The sequence below is a fragment of the Littorina saxatilis genome, linkage group LG6 (genome assembly GCF_037325665.1).
Source record: "Littorina saxatilis isolate snail1 linkage group LG6, US_GU_Lsax_2.0, whole genome shotgun sequence".
Taxonomy (NCBI): Eukaryota; Metazoa; Mollusca; class Gastropoda; order Littorinimorpha; family Littorinidae; genus Littorina; species Littorina saxatilis.
Window position 1 is genome coordinate 47,733,978 of NC_090250.1, and position 22,240 is coordinate 47,756,217.

The 22,240-nt window shown below is 39.1% G+C and overlaps 1 protein-coding gene across 4 annotated transcripts in view; it reads left to right on the forward strand.

Annotated features, from left to right (window-relative positions):
• LOC138969384 (von Willebrand factor A domain-containing protein 3B-like) overlaps positions 1-22,240 on the forward strand; it is a 95,547-nt gene that overhangs the window by 1,706 nt on the left and 71,601 nt on the right. For 3 of the 4 annotated variants that reach the window (XM_070342162.1, XM_070342164.1, XM_070342163.1), the window contains 4 exons: positions 8,585-8,821; positions 9,563-9,654; positions 10,176-10,426; positions 11,186-11,345. In XM_070342162.1, the coding sequence (XP_070198263.1) occupies positions 8,585-8,821; positions 9,563-9,654; positions 10,176-10,426; positions 11,186-11,345 (740 nt within the window). Of the gene's footprint in view, positions 1-8,584; positions 8,822-9,562; positions 9,655-10,175; positions 10,427-10,588; positions 10,603-11,185; positions 11,346-22,240 lie in introns of those variants that run through there. The other variant, XM_070342165.1, reaches the window with a different exon arrangement.

Consider the following 22,240-nt stretch of genomic DNA (forward strand, 5'->3'; position numbering starts at 1 on the left):
CTGCCGCCTTGCCGCACTGCCTCAATCTCTGACGTCATCCAAGCGTCTTTATAGGCTAAGCTATCCAATCGTCTTATTAGACTAATCTAGTACAAAGTCATGGATACGACACTGTCTGCTGAGAATAAGAGTATATTTTAATAGCTGTAGTTGGTTGTCAAGCCCTGAACAAACTGTGGTTATCACAGTTAAAGGTCCTTGTCTACATTTTTATACCGAAATCGCCATTTGACCATTAAAATGCAGAGTCTATTATCTACAAATATCAACAATACACCCCCTTTCGATCAGGAAAGACGAAGCCAGTGTAGCCGTTTGAAAATTCATTGTAGTATTCCAGCGTAGTACTCATAGTAGGATATCCTTATTTGGAAAATGCCAAGCGCAAAACTCCTCTCAAATCCCGTGCATTTCGTGCGTTTAAAAAAAAGCTTGGACAGCACTCCAGTGTCAAACTGTTGCTGCACTAGTGTACTTGTTTGGGCGTGGCTATAAGCATAGTGACATGAATTTGATTGGTCAGTATTTTTAGGCAAAGCACATGTTCTCAGCAAAGAGAAAACAAAATATTGGAAGCGTGAGTCACGCTACCCAAAAATAAAATCTTTTTTTACATTTATTTTTTTTCTATAACTTTTTTCCCCATGGTTCATTCATCATTTGACATAAGTTTGTATCGAAATCTAACCATAAGATTATTGAAAAATAGCAAAAATGTAGACGACCACCTTTATAATGATTGTCAAAATATTTAAAGCACTTTTTCTTTTGATTCCATGCATGCATGCACATTTGTTAAGGATCATTGTGCTCTAGTTTCTAGCTTAATTGCTAGAAAGCAGTCCAAGCAAGCACCAGATGTAGACATTTTATAAGGCAAAAAAAAAAAAAATAGGTGTGGTTAAGGTGACATAGCCACAAAAAATAGGGTAGGAAGGTAGGCAATCCCTTTTTTTTTTTTTTTAACTTTTTTTTCTAATGTGTACAAATTAAACCTACTTGACAGGGAAATAAGTGTGCGACTCGAGCGCTGTCGCTGTCATTGCGTTTTCTGCACTCGTTTTTTTGTTGTTTTTTTGACAATTATGTAATAAAAAGTTAAAGGGTCGACCCCTAAAAATAGGGTAGGTCGGGTTACCGTAACCACACCTATTTTTTTTTAGGCCTAATCACAGTTCAATGTTGTTGCTGCTGTTGTTGTTGTACGTTGAACAAAATGTTCATTGTTTTTACTTGCATGTTTGCAATGTGTTTTTGTGTTTATTGATTTAGTTAGTTAGTTTGGTCATAGAGCAGTAAATTGCTAATATAGTAATAACGTTTTGGTAAAGAAGTAATTTATCTTATAAATTTGCTTTTAGTCTACATGTTTAGAGGCCTATTTTGTTTTGCATTAAAAAAAATCAGTTTTCAATGTGTTTGTGCGTGCGCATGCTTGCGAATGTGTCATAAAGTCAATTTATGGTAATTGTTCTGTTGGTCTCTTTCTTGCTTCATGCTCACTTTATAATTACTTCCTCTCCATTACAGTTCTCCTTTCTGTCTGTCTGATTGAACAGCCAGTGACAGACAACGTGGCAAATTGTCTCCCTCTCAGTGATTCTATGGGCTGGCTAAATCTGCTGGAAGTTGTTGACGTTGTAAATGTCACTGCATTCTTTTGCCATTTTCCTTCTTTATCTGTCAGGGGATGTTAAGTAAAGTCATTAAAGCCTTCATAACAAGATGAACCTGATACATGACAGCTGCAGCTGATAATGTTCTGATTCAGCCTCTATCACTATCAGTCTCATTGATGTGAAAGTGGTATGACTGATACATGGTTGTAATGTAAACTGCAGATATTCATTGCTTTTTTCAAATCTAGACTTTCGCAGATCATCATCGAGAACTTTCAGGTTAATTTTTTTTAAAACATGTGTATGTGTGTTGTGAATCGCTAAATTAATCATTGAATGGCTTTGTCAGAGACGAAAATATGTCCCAGTAACTGCCTTGAGGTTTGCTGATACTGTATTATGATTTGGTGTGATCAGGTTGTATAGGTCTTCTGTTAAATAGGATTTCATTTGTGTTTGGTAACCCAACCAATTGCCCCAGGTTGTACTGGCCTTTTCATGCAGCATGATTCCATTTGTATTTGGTAACTGAAGCATTTGCCCTGGGTGGCTTGAACCCTTTCACTTTCACCTGGCAACTGGTGGAGTGTTTGCCGCCTTCTATCCAGGCAGTGTTTTATTCTTGCATACTGTCATGGGTCGCTGTGGGTGGCCTGTCAAATCCACACATTTGTTTTTGTGTTCTCTGAGCTGTTGAACAGTTCTTTATAAAAATACAAATCTGTCCGAAGTATGATTTTTGCCATGTCAGTTTGGATAAATACAGTTATCAGATTCTGGAATTAGAGTGAACAATTTTCTTGATTCTGGTTCCTGCTTCTTTGGGTTAAGTTTATTAATCAAACTCATTCAAGAATTCATTGCACGATATTGTAGCTCTGAAGGTCAAAATATCAGTGTTTGAATTCTGCGAAAGAATTGACATGTTAAGTGCCGTTATTTTTTGCCTTCAATTTGCTACATGTATGGGAAAAGGCAGCCACCTGTGCTGTTTGTCATTTTCATCCTCAATCAGTGGGTCCTTTTCAAACTCAAAGGATAAGTCTCATGGAATTTCAATTTCTTTTTTTTATATATTTGTTCCCTTTAATGCTTTTCCGGTCATGACAAGTTGGAATATTTTTCCTGGATACTCGCCACCTTCATATTTTAATTTCCAACATACAAAATAGGACTGTGTTACTGTACATGTTTAACATACCGGTACCTCTTTAGTGGAACTATAATCGAATGAACAAAAGCTTAGCTAATAAACCAATCTGAATGCAGTGGGTCTTGTATTGACCAGTCAGAAAAATAAGTTACATTTCAGAGTTTAGATGTAAGTGGTCCTTGGTTGACACTTTACACCGTCGGACTCAATATTGCTGGCAGTGTTCACCGCCCCCTTGTCAGCCCCACATGACACAGAGCAGATGGTTGTGCAAGTTATGACGGGAGAAAGTCAGGATTACATGCGTGTCATTTCACTCAGTAAGACTTGGGAATGGATTAGCGGGGCTTTTGTACACACAGATTGACCAGTCAGCCTTTTTTGGCAGCACACGGGTCGGGGTTGGTTGTAAACTTGTTTGCCCATATGAGTACCACACCTCGGGCCAGCAGGTTTCCAGGCGCTGTGGGGCAGCCTGTCTAAGCTTGATAATCCATTGGTCCCCCATCAGGCCACGGCCACTTATGAACTTCAATCAGGCCATTGCCACTTGAAAGTACACACACTGTACAGACTTATCGGCTGAATTAATTGTCATAAACTGCTTCTGTGGGTCGAGGTTGTTGAAATATTGACAGACCTTGCAGACTGTCAAACCCTTGTGCTCTAGTCAGGCATTGCCACTTGATCCCCAGGTAGCTTAAGTCAGAAAGTGGCTTTGGTCTGCTGAGTAAATGTAACACCATGAGTTAACTTCTGTGGGTAGAGGTTATTGAAACATGACAGACCTGTACTGTGCTCTAGTCAGGCATTGCCACTTGATCCCCAGGTAGCTTAAGTCAGAAAGTAGCTTTGGTCTGCTGAGTAACGCCATGAGTTAACTTCTGTGGGTCGAGGTCATTGAAATATTGACAGACCTAATTTCTGACTCAAACCCTTGAGCAAACTGTACATGGGCAAAAGCAACATGCTGACTGTTCAGAGGTTGAAAGGTTGTTACTCAGGTACTTTTTCATTGTTTGATGCCAGTTATTATTATCAACAAAACAAAACGGATTACATCAGCTGTTGACAAATGATCACAGGCACTAAACTACTAAGTGTTATTCTGTTTAATCAGAATTAACAGTATTTGTGAAGCAGCTCCTGGGCTTGAACCTATATGTCCCTGCATGTGAACTGTATGTCCCTGACAGTCACCCAGAAGGTGTTGGTGCCAGACAAGTGTCTGTATTCACACCTCAGTCACGGGTCATTTCACCTGTTTACCAAGCTTTAAAGCAAATGAAAAAGACAACAATAGAGAGAAAAGTGTTTGGGAGGAAAGCGGTTGTCACGACTGATTTCACCCGTTTGTCATGCTTATAGCAAGACGAGAAAGAGAACAAAAGCGAGAGACAGTGTTTGGGAGGAAAGCGATTGTCACGGCTCATTGACTACAGTCTCCGGGTGCCAGTAAACACACCAGTACACCTATGTTTCTGTCTCTCTTTTCTCTCTCATAGTCTTTCCGTACTTGTACACATTGAGTTCGGCTGTTTTTTGTGTGAGACAAGTGCTATGGTTTTTTTGTCACTCATGGAGACCGATTCTGAGACTGTGTTAGTGTATGTTAGCACATGTTCATAGAAATTAAAGAGGAGGACTTGAATCAACAAGAGGCGAAGCCTTCAAGGCTCACGTAAGAAATAGACTTCTTCTTCTTCTTCTGCGTTCGATGTTGGATAAGAAATAGACAAACAGTAACACAAACTCAATCACTCCGTCACACATACACACCCACACACACAGTAAGCTTAGGTGACACTGTGCAAGAAAGAGAGACACTAGATCTAGATCTGTCTGTCTGCATGTAGCCTACTTACAGTACAGGGACACGACTGCCAAATAGTCTCGGCCCGCTCAAAATAACAATGACCGAGACCACACACACCACGCGAGAGAGAAAGACTACAGGGAGGCATGCCGTCATGATGCATTAATTGACGTCAAACACTTTTGACCGTGACGTAATCTTATGCGAGCTTTATCCATAGTCTTGGATAACCACTCACACATAGACTCGGAAATGTTAAAGTTTCTACCACAGACATACACACGCACAAACACACACAAACACACACGCACAAACACACAGACAGACAAAGTTACGATCGCATAGGCTACACTTCGTGAGCCAAAAACGAATTAAGGAGAATAGGATTAGTAGAGATGAGACGAAAGAAATTTAGCTCATAACAAACTTATTATCTGTTATGTGACATGACAAACACAAATAAAGAAAGAGAGAGTGTAGTTGGGAAGATAGAAAGGGTAAGAGATTGAGAGAGAAGAAAATAAAAGGAGAGAGGCAGAGAGTGCGCACACACTGAGAGAGTCTAATTTACACATTATACATGTAGTCCATAGATTTACAAAATTAGCATTGCACTGACTGCAGATGATGTGTGAGTGAGAAATGAACACCTGAGGGAGAATTTAGCCATGCATAAATAAATTCCTTTAGACATGGCAAACAGCAAAGAAAAGTTATGCTGTAAAACTTCCCTTTTTAGTATACACTTTTTGTATAGCGCTGTGCAACCATGGTTATCTTTGTAGCCATGGCAACCAAAACACAACATTATGTGACTATAGGGCTAATGCATGACATGTTACCTGTGGCTGATCCTTATTGCGACACACATCAACCCATTCACATGTGTAACTGAACCACACAGTGTTTACCTGGTGGCCTGCTGGTATTGAGTAATCACCCCATTTACTTTCCTCCCTTGCTATTTGCCCTTCCCCCTGGTAGCCAGGCACTCTGTGATCACTAATGCATAGCGCTCAGTACCTTTTGTGTGCCTATGTTAGCCTGGGAGAGCTAGCTCAGTGAAAGGTGACGTTTCCACAATACTACGCTTACTACAGTAGAACCCTCTTTTTAAGACTTCCAAAAGCCTTGAGAAAATGGGGTCTCAAAGAGGCGGGAGTCTTTAAATGGCGGTAAATGTACAGCGATCATGGACAGATAATGTAGAAGATCAAGGTATAAAAAGGGAGAGGTCAGAGTGAAATCAGTGCGTGCAATAGCTTTTCACGTTTTGTCTGCATGGTTTTATAGGCAGGCTTTACAGTTGCAAAAGAAAACATTGCATTCAAACCAGGGCGAGCAAACATTTTATTTTAATTTCTTTTTCTTTTCTTTTTCTTTTTAATCATTTATTCATACACATATATATATATAAAGATCTTAGATGAATAGAGAATTACTTTTCACCTTGGAAGTAATAATCTAGATTAGTTACTGGCCTGTTTTAATTGTTTAGATTAGTTTTAATCGTAATTGTGAGGCAGCTCTTCATTGAAACACTGCAGGTGTGCACACTAGATCAAGGAGATATCAAAGAGAAAGAGAGAGGATGTAGGTGGAGACAAATTGTCATATTTTGACGTTATTAAAGCGACTATCTCTGGTTGCCAGAAAGACAAAGCTAAATAAAACCCACAGAGTTTAAGGAAAACAACAACGTAGATTTTACTTGGTGTACTTAAGCTACCTCCTCGTTGAAAAAGAGTAAACTAGTAAAGAAAAGAGAAAGAGTATGCTCTGCTTGTAAATGTAATGTAAGTGTACGCCAGTTACACAAGCAACATTATTATAAGTAGAGAAAGAACAAATGGAATAATGATGGCCGACTCGCACATAAAAACCTGCACTTTGTTAACTCTTTGAAAATCTATACATTTTTGTAGCAACCAGAAAAAAGGTTTAATATATTGCTTTACACTCAGGATGAGAGAGAGACATTTTGACCGTGGTGTGTGTGTGTGACAGTGTATGCATGGTTGTGGTTCAGCTGTTGCCATTGTTTTTCTTGTTATTTTGTGTGTGTTAGCGTAGTATATCCTGAATATGGTTAAACATGACTGTTTTAGTAGCTGACACGGTCATTCCTGTAGTCACTGTAATTGGCAGACCACTCAGGTCAGGTTTCAAACCTGACTTTAATGGATGAGTTGCTTCCCTTGGATGGAATAATTGATTTTTATTGGGGGAAGGGTAGCTGGCTGCTCCATTGTTTTAATAACTCCCAGGGGAAACTTTCAGTGACAGTGCACATATTTCATGTGATGCTCACCATTGGCTAAGTCCAGGCAGCATAGTCATGAGTGCTAAAACTTCATGAGTAAGAATAGCCGTGCCAGGAGACAGAGAAGCAAGGATAATGTGTTCTGGGCATCAGCGCAGGAATCACCATTTCAGCAGGTTTAATACACATTGATGGCAGTGCGTCCCGGCCATTCTGAAAGTCACAGGTTGTTTGCTGGTGACGTCCAACTAGCGCTGCACTGAATCCATTTATTCTGCTCATTACACTCAGTGTGCCACTGAGAGCTCAGCATGATTACTGGCCAGGCTTTCAGTGTAATCACTTTGTGAGGCTGCATCATGGAGCCGTTCTCATAACCTTTCCCTCTTCCTCCGTAAATCACAGCGCTGGCTGATGGTCACCTATTGATCTAGCGGTGAGGCGCTGTCCGTGAAACGCTGGTTTCACTTACTCTTCATTCTGTCAGTTTCTGTCTTGTAGTGTGACTCTGTGGACACATGGTGTCGTCAGAAATTTGTTACTGTGAAGGTACAGGTCTATAGACAGAACAGTATAGTCTTTATATGTCTGGAATGAAATCCTGTATGATTACTAGCCAGCCAAGGAGAAGAACTGTTGCTAAGAAGAGTAAGTTTCTTACTGCTTTAAATCAGTTTTGAACACTGTGGAACTCCCTTTTAAGACCCTGGCTATAAGGCCAAAAAAAAAAAAGGTGTGGTTACGGTAACATATAGCCCCAAAAAATAGGGTAGGAAGGTAGGCAATCACTTTTTATTTTTTAAACTTTTTTTTCTAATGTGTACAAATTAAACCTACTTGACAGGGAAATAAGTGTGCGACTCGAGCGCTTTCGCTTTCATTGCATTTTCTGCACTCGTTTTCTTGTTTTTTGTGTGTTTGTTTTGACAAATGTGATAAAAAGTTATAGGGTCGGCCCCTAAAAATAGGGTAGGTCGGGTTACCGTAACCACACCTATTTTTTTGTTTTAGGCCTAAGACTCCCTCTATTTTAATTTAAGGTCCTGTTTTCTCAGTGTTCTGACTGCTCATAACCTCTGTAAAATGCCCCCTTTATTTTTAAGTCTCACTCCTTTTTAAGACCTGATTTTCTCGGATATTTTTTGGAGGTCTTAAAAGTGTGGATCCACTGTACAGTTGTTTGGTACGAAGTTATTTTAAAGGGATAAAAGCATGATGTAATGTACAGTGTTGTCTGTTTGTTACCATGATGTTGTTAATGTTATGATAAAAATGTGTGTGATTGCTGTACCACATAGTTGCACTCGATCATGTCTTTGATAAGGATGATGCAGCTTACAACTGACAGTGACCTGGGGTCTTGATGCTACAGCCATGCATTCCTCACTAAGAGATCTTGATGCTGCAGCCATGTATTCCTGTCTAACATCTTTAATTGTGTGGTTTTGTTGATACAGTAGTGAGATTTGATGTCTACCACAAGAAAGGTAGTTATTGCTTAGGCCATTAATTTTTTGTCCAACGTCTAAATATACTTTGTTGTTGTCTTGATAGGGCTGTGAGCTTTGACATCAGCCATGAGAGTGGCCTGTCATGTACTCTAATATTTCACACTGTGTTGTTGAGTTGATACATCATTAGCTTTGACATCAACCACAAGAATACCCATTGTTGCTGTTCTTGTGTTGATGCTACAACTGCCACTAACACACTGTGTTAATGTCTTGATACAGCGGTGAGCTTTGACATCAGCCACAAGAGCGGGGAGTCCAACGCGCTGCAAGGAGGGCGGCAGAAGGATGTCGGGGCGGCGGAGGATATCGACGTGCAGACATCACCGCCTAAAGAATGGGAGTTGGACGTGCGGCCCCTGGTGTCCACCAAGAAATGGCTCCAGAGCTACGGCCTCCACAAGTACCGCCTCACCATGGATCAGATTCTGCCCGCCATCGGATTTAAACTGGCTGACGGTCAGTCTGTGTGTGTGTCTGTCTGTCTGTCTGTCTGTCTGTCTGTCTGTCTGCCTCACCATAGACAAAAGAATACTTGCCATTGGCTTTTTAGTATTCAACAGCAAATCTCCCTCTATGTGTGTGTGTTTGATCTCCCTATATGTGTGTGTGTAACTGTTTGTCTGTCTGTCTATCGGTCTGTCACAGTAGCCACATAAAATGACATACATTTTTAAATTGATCCCAAAATCTTCCTGATGGACTTGTATGCAAAAGGTAGAAGTGTAGTCTAGTGCCTAAGTACAGGTATATGATGACAAATACATTTACTGGCAGATGTGCATGTACAATGGATGATGGTAGCCTTCTTGTATTTGATGTTCCCTGTGTACAGCTAGGTACAGATAGACCACAAGGTGTGCTTGGCAAGTTATTCAACCGTGTGAATATCTTGATTTTGGAAGTAAATTATCAGAGGGACCTTTGTGAATTTGTTGATTGCATGCTTCCATGTTAATATTGCAGCCTGAATGACCAAGCACAGCTCTCAATTTTTTTTTTTATACAAGTATAACAGAACAAAAGTACAACAACACCAGCAGAATAGGTGTGAGCTTTTGTTTAAATCATGTCAAGATTTACTGCTTCATAATATGACATTAGCAGAAACAAAATAAAAATACCAAACACAGTGCTTTAGAAGAACACAACAACAGCAGAAAAGCACAGACACTTGATTGTTCAGTTTGACTGTTTCAGACTTTGACCCGACTTTGAAGCGGCCAGTCAGTTCACGCTACAGCCAGGGGCTGTTTCAACAGATCTTCGGTCCTGACGGCAAGACCTTCAACGTAAGTACAACCATTGGTCATTTTGTTTCTCTGGCCTATCTGTGCACTGCCATGCCCGCTTTAAGGCTTGGTAATTGGTTGATTTTGTGCAGGAATGTTTAAGTATTTTGATTGATTCAATAGATATTTTATGACAGTATGTCAATGTGCAGCGAATTCATTACCAGACGGTGATATCTCATCCCATCTTTACTATACACACAGACTGAAAGTTATGTTTTAAAATGCTCCATTTGAAGTCGTTAGATGAAACTGACCAGTGGACTAATGCATAAGCTGAAATGGTCAGGGCCTGATGAACCTTTTGGTTTAGCAGTATTCTGATAATTGTCCATAAGCATGGTTTTTCGGCATTCCAGGCAATATCAGTCAGTCTGGTTTTGAGGTAAAAATTAAGCAAGAAGATTTTGTGTTACAGACGGATAACACGCAGTTGTGGCAAGAAATAAGCTGACAGACTTTGTGTTATACATGATCAGCAAGTGACGATAAGAAATAAGCAGACGGGCGTTCTGTTGCAGATAACATGTAGTCGTGACAAGCTGGCACAGCTGAAGAAGCGACTGACGCAGGCCTTGACATTGTACCAGCGGCGTCTGGAATGGCTGACCTCGGAGAGTCGTCGCATCTTCGGCGTGGTGGAGGAGAAGGCTGTTACCATAGTGATGGACGTGCGCAACATGTCCCCCGAACAGTTCCACCAGTACCGCTCTGCCCTGCAGCGTGTCCTGCGAGAACAGTTCCAGCATGTCACCAAGTTCAACCTTATTAGGTGAGGGAACAGTTTCAACATGTTACCAAGTTTAACCTTATTAGGCGAGGGAACAGTTTCAACATGTTACCAAGTTCAACCTTATTAGGTGAGGGAACAGTTTCAACATGTTACCAAGTTTAACCTTATTAGGCGAGGGAACAGTTTCAACATGTTACCAAGTTCAACCTTATTAGGTGAGGGAATAGTTTCAACATGTTACCAAGTTTAACCTTATTGGGTGAGGGAACAGTTTCAACATGTTACCAGGCAAAGAATATTTTTTATCTTTTCACCAAGTTCAGCATTATTAGGGCAGTTAACAGGTTCTGTGCCTTACCACATTCAGCAGTATTTGGGGAAGAAGAGTCACAGATGGCCACAGTTTTGAAGTGTTTGAAAAACTGTCAAGATGTCTTTGTTCTTAACCTATTATATTGCATGCAATTTGTATGTTTGTATGAGTCCCTCTCTCTCTCTCTGTCTGCATCCTTCTGCCTACCTACCCCTGTTTGTATGGATCCCTCTCTCGGGAAATTAATAGACGCAAATTGTATTGTGAAGTATCAGATCATTACTGAGATGAATTCCTGAAGTACATTCTAACCTGCCCTGGCCACCACATCTCAATGACGACCACATGTCCGTAATGACCATCCCAATGTATCCGTGAGAAACTGTCCATAGCTAACAGCTCCCAATAATGACCACTTAGGTCGGTGAGCCTCTTGCGTGGTGGTTATAAAACAGGGTCAACAGTATTCGTGTGTGTATCAACAGGGCAGCAGAGGACATACAGCTGTACAACAGTGAGTGCATCCCTCTGTCTCACGACACACTGGAGAACGCTATCCAGTGGATTTGGGCGCTCGATCGTCTGGCTTCTGTCTCTAGCACTGCCTGCGCAGAGGCTGTCCTCACGGCCATGATGGACAATCACGTCAGTCTGCTAGTCTGCATCCTTCTGCCTACCTCTCTCTGTCTGTATGGATCCCTCTCTCTGTCTGTATGGATCCCTCTCTGTTTGTATGGATCAGCCCTGAAAGTCCAACAAATGGTTTACTCGCCTTTGGCTAGTAATTCTGAACATATACTAGCCAGAGAGCAAACTTTACTAGCCAAACCAACAATTTGTTTCAGCAACTTTAATCGCATTTGGTGAGTAGATGAACATTTCTACTTGCCAGTTACATGTTTCTACTCGCCATGGCGAGTAAAATACTCGCCACTTTCAGGCCTGTGGATCCCACTCTCTGTCTGTCTGTATCCTTGTGCCTACCTACCTCTGTCTGCATAACTCCCTCTTTATCTGTCTGCTTCCTTTTGCCTGTGGGGCGAGGAAATAGCACAGTCATTAGTGGCACTGGTTTCAAAACCAGTTGTCCCTATCGTGGGTTCGATCCCCACGTTCGGCAAGGGATTTATTTCCCAAAGTCAACTTTGTGCACTCATCTCGGTGTCCGAACATCCCCGTGTGCACGCATGCGCATGATAAAGAACCCAAGATAAAAGCGAAAGTCTCAGGGCTTGGAAACATGAATACAGGCATGCAAGAAAAAGAAGGGAAAACAAGTCGCGTAAGGCAAAATAACAACATTTAGTCAAGCTGTCGAACTCACAGAATGAAACTGAACGTAGTCCGCCGCTAGTGCAAAACGCAGTGAAAGTGACGAGCCTGTTTGGCGCGGTAGCGGTTGCGCTGTGCTTCTTAGCACGCTTTACTGTACCTCTCTTCGTTTTAACTTTCTGAGCGTGTTCTTAATCCAAAAATATCATATCTATATGTTTTTGGAATCAGGAACCGACAAGGAATAAGATGAAATTGTTTTTAAATCGATTTTGAAAATTTAATTTTGATCATAATTTTTATATTTTTAATTTTCAGAGCTTGTTTTTAATCCAAATATAACATATTTATATGTTTTTGGAATCAGAACATGATAAAGAATAAGATGAACGTAAATTTGGATCGTTTTATAAAAAAACAAAGTCATTAATTAATTTTTAAGCCACCAAGCTGAAATGCAATACCGAAGTCCGGCCTTCGTCGAAGATTGCTTGGCCAAAATTTCAATCAATTTGATTGAAAAATGAGGGTGTGACAGTGCCGCCTCAACTTTTACAAAAAGCCGGATATGACGTCAAAAAAGACATTTATCGAAAAAAAGAAAAAAACATTCGGGGATATCAATCCCGGGAACTCTCATGTAAAATTTCATAAAGATCGGTCCAGTAGTTTACTCTGAATCGCTCTACACACACACACACACGCACAGACACACACACAGACACACATACACCACAGACACACACACACACACACACGCACAGACAGACACACGCACACACACACACACACATACACACACATACACACACATACACCACACCCTCATCTCGATTCCCCCTCTACGTTAAAGTGTAACTAAACAGACATTTTGAAGTGTCAGCTTTACTGAATTGCTTTATGTTTTGTCCAAGTATAGACCTGTAGAAGCGATACTGGACGATTTTTCCAACGTTTACTGTGTTTTCTGATTTACTACGATTTTTTAAAAGTGTTGAACCCATTTCAGATTTACCTGCTTATCTGTTCTTGATTTGATACTTCCAAAGAACAAGTGGTACTTTGAGTTCCGGTTTTATGTTTTAACCAATCAGAATTTGGTTCCTAAATAAAATCGTCTGCTGCCTGTCCCAGCAGAGTCGGCAACAAGCACTGCTTGCCACATGTGTGATGTTACTAACAGAAATAGCCATAAATTGTGCAAGGTAGCAATGTAAATGAATTGGATCTAACTAATGTGCTTGTATACTGCATCTCTGGCCTTTGAATACACTCCAAATGTACTGGCTCAGCGTGAGAGGCAACATCCTGTCGAAGTCGTAAGCACGAGGCTGACTGGGAGATTATTATTCGAAGAGCATGCTGAAACGGATTGTAAGTACAATATTTTACATGTTCTCGACATTTCTGTTGATCTTTCCTTAACTTTAATTGTTTCCTTGATTTAAAACCCTAGGGCTTGTATTTTCAGTTGTGATACTAAGCACGTATCTTTACCACAGTATCTGATCACTTCACACTTGAATTTTGGAATGATGAAGTGGAATTATTTCTGGATCTAATTTATTCCTTGTTCCCCCACTCTCGATTCCTTTTTTCGCCACATATGTATTGTCGTGTAAGGGGGTAGATGCGTGTACTGGCTGATTTTTTGATGGAAAAAAAACTTGTCAAGGATTTCAGAATTTAATAGATCTGTTCGAAGTTTTTACGGGATGGGTCCTGTTACAATACAGACTGAATGTGCGCAAGATGAACTTTTGATTAAACATACACACACAAATGAATCTCTTAATTTTGTTATACGGCGAATGTCCAGTTTCCACCACCACGTCTGTGGTATGTTTTTATACTGTTTGATTGAATAGACTGACGTGCATTCTCTCGCAAATGTGCGCGCGTGTGTGTTTGTCTGTGCCTCAGACTTATTAATCAAAGATGATGTTGCACTCATTGCAGATCTATGCGACAGGAGCAAGTGGACAAGACAGCTACATTTGTCTGAGCGAAGATCCAACGGTAAGCTCTTTTAGCCGAAGACAGCGAGCCTGGCTGCATGCATGCAAGCTTCTATCATGTTCGTGTGAGTGCTGCAGGGCTATTTGACGACTTTTCATTATTCTTGATTTGGAGATCCATGCAGGGTATTAGAAAGTGCAGAATATACACGTTTGAACAAATACGATGTGTTTGCTCTGAAAAAAAGAAAAAACGCAACAAACAAACATTGTATCACAAATATTTATTACCTGTATCTGCATGTTTTGATAATGATGAAGGGTAAATTACTTTGACGTGTGCTTTTTTTTTTAACCACACTGATAACGAATGATAGAAACACAGACACACTTAATAACATATCCACAAAAATTGTAACAATAAATGTAAGCTGAACAATGCCTGCAACACATTTCAGGCCTCAGAAGGAAGTAATTATGAGATTCAGACAGAGAGAGAAAGCCCAACACGAAACCAGTTGTGACATTTTTTATTTCATTATGTAATATTAAAAACACGACAACAACGTATTTCCTGAACTTAGTTTCGTGCAATTATGGATTGCAAAGTATGTCTAATTGAGTGGCATAAAGAGGCACAGATGCATGAAAAACCAACTCGGATCTTGACTAGGATCAGGATTTTACATGGACACAACCTAGAATTTAACATCCTGGGGGGAGGGGGGTACTGCGCCTTTCACATCAAGATGTAAAGATCTATTTTAAATAATACTTATTAGAAGGGAACAAAATCAAACAAACTACAACAATCGTTCTGAGGGGAGAGAATTACCTCTTCCGAAGAAATTACCTCCCTTGCTTTTCTTGTCGTGACTTATGTAGAGTAAAGTGAATAGAAAGTGAATCAGTCAGTAACAAAAAAAACCACAACATTTCTTAAGATCAATGAGGAGTCTTGAAGTATTTGTCAATGTTAATCTTGTATGCATAACAAACAATATATTACGGATTGATAATTAAAGAAAATCGTCTCTTCTACAAGGTTGACCCCCCCCTAAAAAGGACACCCACAACCATGCAAATTACTTCTGCATCTGTTGAACCAATTATTTTATATATGGTATTCATTAACTTCAGTTTATGTTCTGCCTTTCCAGTAAGTGGCAATTTTGTAAATTGAATGGTCTGACTAATGTGCAATTTTAATTTTTTTCTCCAAATTCGGGGGTCGACTAAACAGAACGAGTTTTGACATTGAGCGGTAGCCATTTTTACCTAATTTAAACCCTCCAGGCTTTTACCTTTTTGATTATTTTGAATGTCTGAGTATGTAAAAACATCCCCTTCAACCCCCAGGCTATCGATGACCTGAAGAAAGCATGCAGTTACAGCTAGGTTCAGGGCAATCCTCAGACACGAAAGCGTTGGTGTCATTGGTGATGCAAAAGTTAGATAATTTAACCTACAAATTTGCCACTTTGTGAACTGCACATGCATAAAATCAAGTTTAAGTATGCTGAATATGAAGTTATCCAGTCAATTGGTGTAGAAGTTATAGCATTTCTGTCAGTTAACAGTATTTAAAATCTCCAAAGTAAAATCTGACATATTCGAAAGTTTTGCATAAACACCCAGACAATTTTTACGATATTCTCCTAAGCTTCTCCACTTCTCAGCCCTGTCTTGGAAATGAATTCGAATAAGGCAGTCACAATAACTTAGTTTGGAGCACCCATCAATCAGAATAAGCATTAACTTTTGACACAGGAAATATCTTCTACCGAAAGCTCTCCTGGTTTTATTCTACATTTTTCCTGCATAATGGTAACAAATTTAATGATAAATCTAAACAACGAAGTGACTGTGGTAAGATGAACAAAGTTAAAAAACAAAGGATTACTGTAAATGGTTTACGAATCGAAATCTAAACAAGTTTTAATGATAAGTAAAATGATAAAAAAAATAAAATAAAAAAAAGCTAACGTCCTCGCATTTGTCCAGAATTATTCCATGTTTAACATGGGAACAGAGGGATAATTGGTCTAAAGAATTTTTAAAAATGTCTTTGGACTATCTGTATGCAATGCCCGCTATAGGTGAAAGACTTTTGTGGAAGCCATGGAAGAATGCATCGCTGTTGTGCTGGTTCAGCTTGAGGTCCTGTCCTAGCGAATATCCTGCACACACAAAAACACGACTTTTTAAGCCACTTATGTTGCATTCCGTGACATAGCTTTGTTAAAACCGTGTGCCTGATAATAATGACAGATTTTGTTGATATACATTTTTTTTAAGACACCCCATATAATATTGTTTGACAATCTCTTTCAACATAGTTTACGAATCACCAATGTGTATACAAACGCAAATAACCCACAGGTCAATAAATTACTTTCCAGAGAGAGAGAGAGAGAGAGAGAGAGAGAGAGAGAGAGAGAGAGAGAGAGAGAGAGAGAGAGAGAGAGAGAGAGAGAGAGAGAGAGAGAGAGAGAGAGAGAGAGAGAGAGAGAGAGAGAGAGAGAGAGAGAGAGAGAGAGAGAGAGAGAGAGAGAGAGAGAGAGAGAGAGAGAGAGAGAGAGATTAAAACTAGAAAATGTGTGCTATATAAAACAAGGATAATCACTGTCAAATCTTTGCTTGTACCTGCATGGTGTTTACTGCGCTATATACACAACCTGTTTTATTTCATTTTATTTATTTATTTTTTTTTTTTTTGGGGGGGGGGGGGATGTTTTGTGATGAGGGTTTTTTCAAAGCCTTTACTGCTTTAGTCATTGAATCCACCCGACTTCGATTTATTGTTCAGTGATGGGTAATTGTGTGACCAACTATGTAAGTTAGTGATTGTTCTGGCTTCATACAATGACATTGCATTAATTTTATAAGTGTATGTGTGTGTGTTTCAGGCAAAAGCTGATATTACAGTCCTAGTTGTATGCAGTACCTCTGCTTCTTCGTTCAGGAATCAAAGTATACAATCTAAACCGATTATTTTGTTCAATAATGTTCAGCTTACCATCCCGAAGAAGGCAGTAACGTGCCGAGATATTGATTATAGATATTAACGTACCTAACCTGGTTACTGGTGTGTTTTCTTTTTATTTCAATAATGTAAATGTGTGACAACTTGCAGGGTACTTGATGTTCAGAGCAATTTTTCTGGCAAAAGACCTTTTATGGATCAAAGAAAACTTTTGTCGTGGTGCACAAGTCAATCAATTTGGTTGATAAATAATTTGTGCTGCATTTTCCCTGGTTCCAAAACGTAGTATGTATTACCACATGTCCTTACCTGTCATTGGCATCACATGATTCTCTGCAAGCAGTCTTTTGTGGAAATACGTCATTTAACACTTGCACTTATAGTAGGGCTGATGGGGTCTATGTCGACCAAAAGAGTGGGATTCTCTGTAGGTCGAGTTCCTGTAGGTGGATTCCCTGTATACCTAAGACTTTAAAATTGGCAATCTAGTATACAGGGAATCCCACAGGGTGCAGTTTTTCAATAAAACTTGCAAACCATACTCGAATTTCTAAGAAATATCAAAAAAAGATCGAAAAACATCAAACGATGTCGCTAAGCATCACGTGACTTTCATTGATATTAGCAAAACGCTACAGGAACTACACCCTGTGGTATTCCCTGTATACAAGATTGCCAATTTTAAAGTCTTAGGTATACAGAGAATCCACCTACAGGAACTTTTGGAAAGCAGTATTAAAATATTGGCTGGATAATAACCACTACGATCGTGGGACAGTCGGGCCGACTTTATTATGGAATAATGCATGCATAACGTATAGTGGCAAAGTTTTATTTTTGAAAGTTGGATACAACGAGGTGTATTGGTATTAACTGACATTGTATGTTCGGGAGACATATTATCATATCAAGACATATGTGATTTGATTGGATATTCGCCAAACCGAATTCTTGAATATAATGTTGTAAAAGCTGCTGTGTCATTATTTATGAGGAAAAATGTTGTAAATATGACTGATGATGTTTGTATTACCTTACCACTGTTTAACGGCAAAAATGTGTTAAGTGCCAGAGAATATAGGAAAGAGATTATTAATATGAAAACAGATGTACCATGTTCCGGAGGATTTTGGAAGAGAAAGTTTAATGTAGAAATTGATGAACGATCTTGGATAGTTGCCTATCAGTCAACACAAGAGACTAGATTAAGAGTTTTACACTGGAAAATTATGCACAACATTTATCCGACCAACATTCTCCTGTGTAAAATGAAAGTAACGGAAACTAATAAATGTAATTACTGTTGTGATGTTACTGATTTCATTGAACACTTCTTTTTTGAATGCCCGGTTGTATATAAATTCTGGAAGTTTATTGAAGAATTTATTTTTCGTACTTTAGAAATTAAGATTGTTTTGAAAGTTAGTGATGTTTTATTTGGTATGCATTTTGTAATGGTGAAAAAGGCAACTATGTATAAATTGAACCACATTATCTTAATCGGAAAGATGTGCGTTAGTATATATAAAAAAACAAATTCTTTTTTACCGTTGGAAAGTATTTTTAATAGGCAGTTACAGATAAGAAGCATTTTTGTGTGAGTGTTCGAAGAACAAAACGTTAAAAAAGTTAGCTTGTTGTACTCGATAAGTTGTATTTAATTCATTGTATGAGATATTGTTAATTGTTGTTATTTATTTGAATAAAAAAATTTGACAATTGTTATGGCCAGCTTGTTAACGTGAGCATTGTGTATGTTTTACATAGAATTGAATGTGTTTGTCGTTGTGTCTGTCATCTATCCTAGTCGTTTGATTTAGAATAAAGCAAACTTATTACAATGACGATTTTCTTCGGTTTTTGATGAAGGATTGGCATCAAGACTTTTCCTATTTTCCAACTCTGCCACCATACACTGGCCGTTCAGGTCTGCATGTCGACCACATGGTGTGTGATGCTTACATGACCACCAAATGGAAAATCAGTTGGTATTTGTTATGTTTTTGTGTAAGCACAATCTTCATACAAGTAAACAGAAACAGTTTTGTTGCAAACAGAGCCTTGATAAGAAAAAATGCTTCTAAGTCAAAATACATACCCCCTTTTTCGTATTGCGTAAAATATACCCATAAATTCTGGACATCATATTTTTATTTTTTTTCACAACAATGAAACCAAACTTTGGCATATGTTTTAGCAATATATTCACAATAAAACCTATGAGTTTGAAGGCTGCATCTTGTTTTGTTTATTTTTGAGAATTTATTTGCAAACCCATGCAAATGGCCAGTTTCTGGGGAGAGACTGGGGAGATAATGGCCAGTTTAGAAAGAGTTAATAAGTAAACTAATGTCAGAAGTAGGTATTTACCTTGTTTGCCTTCGCGTTCTTGATAGCCCGCTGCAGCATTTGTATCACTTCCCTTGACATTCAAAACGCCAATGTATTTCTGAAAGGAAAATAAAGATATTGACCGAAACATCACACAAGTGGTATATCATGCTAGGTTTTGTTTACAGTGCCTGTTCTACGACCACATCTGATTGTAATTTAAACAAGAAGGGCAAAGCCCATACGACTCACATGCTTTACACATTTTTCCTACCAAAATACATGTGACCTTGACCCAAGGTCAAGGTCATGCAACACAAAGCTGTTAATTCAAGACATAGGAAGTACAATGGTGCTTATTGGCTCTTTCTACCATGAGATATGGTCACTTTTAGTGGTTCACTACCTTATTTTGGTCACATTTCATAAGGGTCAAAGTGACCTTGACCTTGATCATATGTGACCAAATGTGTCTCATGATGAAAGCATAACATGTGCCCCACATAATTTTTAAGTTTGAAACAGTTATCTTCCATAGTTCAGGGTCAAGGTCACTTCAAAATATGTATACAATCCAACTTTGAAGAGATCCTGTGACCTTGACCTTGAAGCAAGGTAAACCAAACTGGTATCAAAAGATGGGGCTTACGTTGCCCTATATATCATATATAGGTGAGGTATTGAATCTCAAAAACTTCAGAGAAAATGGGAAAAATGTGAAAAATAGCTGTTTTTTAGGCAACATTTATGGCCCCTGCGACCTTGACCTTGAAGCAAGGTCAAGATGCTATGTATGTTTTTTGGGGCCTTGTCATCATACACCATCTTGCCAAATTTGGTACTGATAGACTGAATAGTGTCCAAGAAATATCCAACGTTAAAGTTTTCCGGACGGACGTCCGGACGTCCGGACGACTCGGGTGAGTACATAGACTCACTTTTGCTTCGCATGTGAGTCAATAAAGAAAAACTGTATCCATTTATTACTTCTCTATTTGTGTGTGTTTGTGTGTGTGCAGGGGCGGATCACATCATTTTTAAGGGGGAGTTTCCAAATGTCTTTTAGGGACAATTTGACGACGCGAAGCGTTTAGTTGAAGACGCGAAGCGTTCAACCTCCTTGGGGGGGTCCGACAAATGTTGATAAAAACAAGGAAAATGGATCAATCTGAGCCAAGAAACATCCCCTAATACACCTTCCAAAAAAGTAAATATATTAAGAAGAAAAATTTGAATCACAACAAGGACAATTGATCGATCTGGCGCAACCTGAGCCAACTTCTTTCCAAAATCGTCACTTAGAATACAAAGGCCGGCTCCTAAGTGGTCCGGAAACCCCGGAACACCCTCCGGATCGACCCAGTGTGTGTGTGTGTGTGTGTGTGTGTGACCGATGACCTTCTCTAAATTCTAATCGTTGCGTTTGCATGGTAATAAAGTTTTAATACTGGATATGCCCATGAAAAAATATCATTTCTTGTTCATGTCATTGTGTGTGTGTGGCCAGGACCGTGACTTCTGCTTGCCTCGACGTCTTCAGAAAAGACACAAAATGCCAGCAGGCGTATGTTCTTGGAGCACTCAGTATGCCGTCATCTGCAAACAAATAAATACAAATTATTCAATTGTGTAAATAAAGAACAATCATTTTAATATTACAACAAAAAATTCATATAACTGTAGTCTTCACCAGAGACATCCACTACATTATCTTTAAATAAAACTGGCGTAAAAAATTGAAATACTATAAAACTTACCCCCACTCAGATCTATTTGGGATTATTCAAGTTTCAACCATGAAACGGTGGCGGTTTGGACAGATCTGCTAGTTTGCCGCTGAAACTGAAATCAAAGGCGATCTTCAGAACTATTTCTAATCTTGTATTTGTGATTAATATAAAATACTGATCTTCCCAATAGAAGCTGATGTGTATACACATGACCAGGACAAGGTATTTTGTTACAGGGCATTTACGCAGACGTCGCAGTTCAAAATATCGTTTTAGATCTGATTTTGTACAGCAGCCTGTGTGATTCAGAATCGTCTGCCCTTTTTCGGTTTAACATTTTATGGACGATTCCTATGAGACTGCTCAATCATAACTGATGACAAATTCAGAAACAGATGATGGTTTCAAGTAGGCTACAGTAATGATTCGTTAAAAATGTCAAGCCACTCGTCGATCATTCACACTCAAAGAACCCAAGCCAAATCTGCTCTGGTTCCGAGCAGCTTTTCCCAACTGAGACCCTAATTGTTACGCATCTGCCGCGAAAAGATAGACCACAAACAAGCGGCACTGTACTATGCTTTCGTTTATGTTGCTAAACAGATTAAATGTGCATTGTAAATGTGCTTACAGCAAAGAAATGCATCCTTACTTACCACAAAAATACTGGTACCACATTCATCGCACTTGTGTCTTCTTACCAAAACCTATCGATATGTTTGTTTACGATATATTGGTAATTACTAACCGTTAACTATTTTTCAAAAATCTGAAATAACTTTTAAGAATCAAAGAAAGATTCGCTAAAACGGTTGACTTCAGAAAATAAGCAATATTTTTCTGAACCATGAAATAAAAATCGAAAACTCCGTTTGATCTTTTATTTTGGTAGATTGATGACAACAGCCGGAACTGAAAGTACCAGAACCAAAAATTAAGGGCATTAATCAGGTAAACTAAGAAGATTGTCGTTCCTGGCGCGCACTTCACATGTCCGTCAAACAGTGTCCGAGTGAGAGAAAAAAAAAAAAATTTCGCAGTTCGACAGTATATGAGGCCCTTCTTCATATCAAAGTGTAAAGGTTGCTGAACGATGTTTTTCCTTTTTGCTTGTTTAGTTACACTTTAAAACATTTAGTCAAAACTTGACTAAATGTAACAAGTCGCGTAAGGCGAAAATACAATATTTAGTCAAGTAGCTGTCGAACTCACAGAATGAAACGCAATGCCATTTTACTCGTAGCATCGTCAGGCCACCGCTCA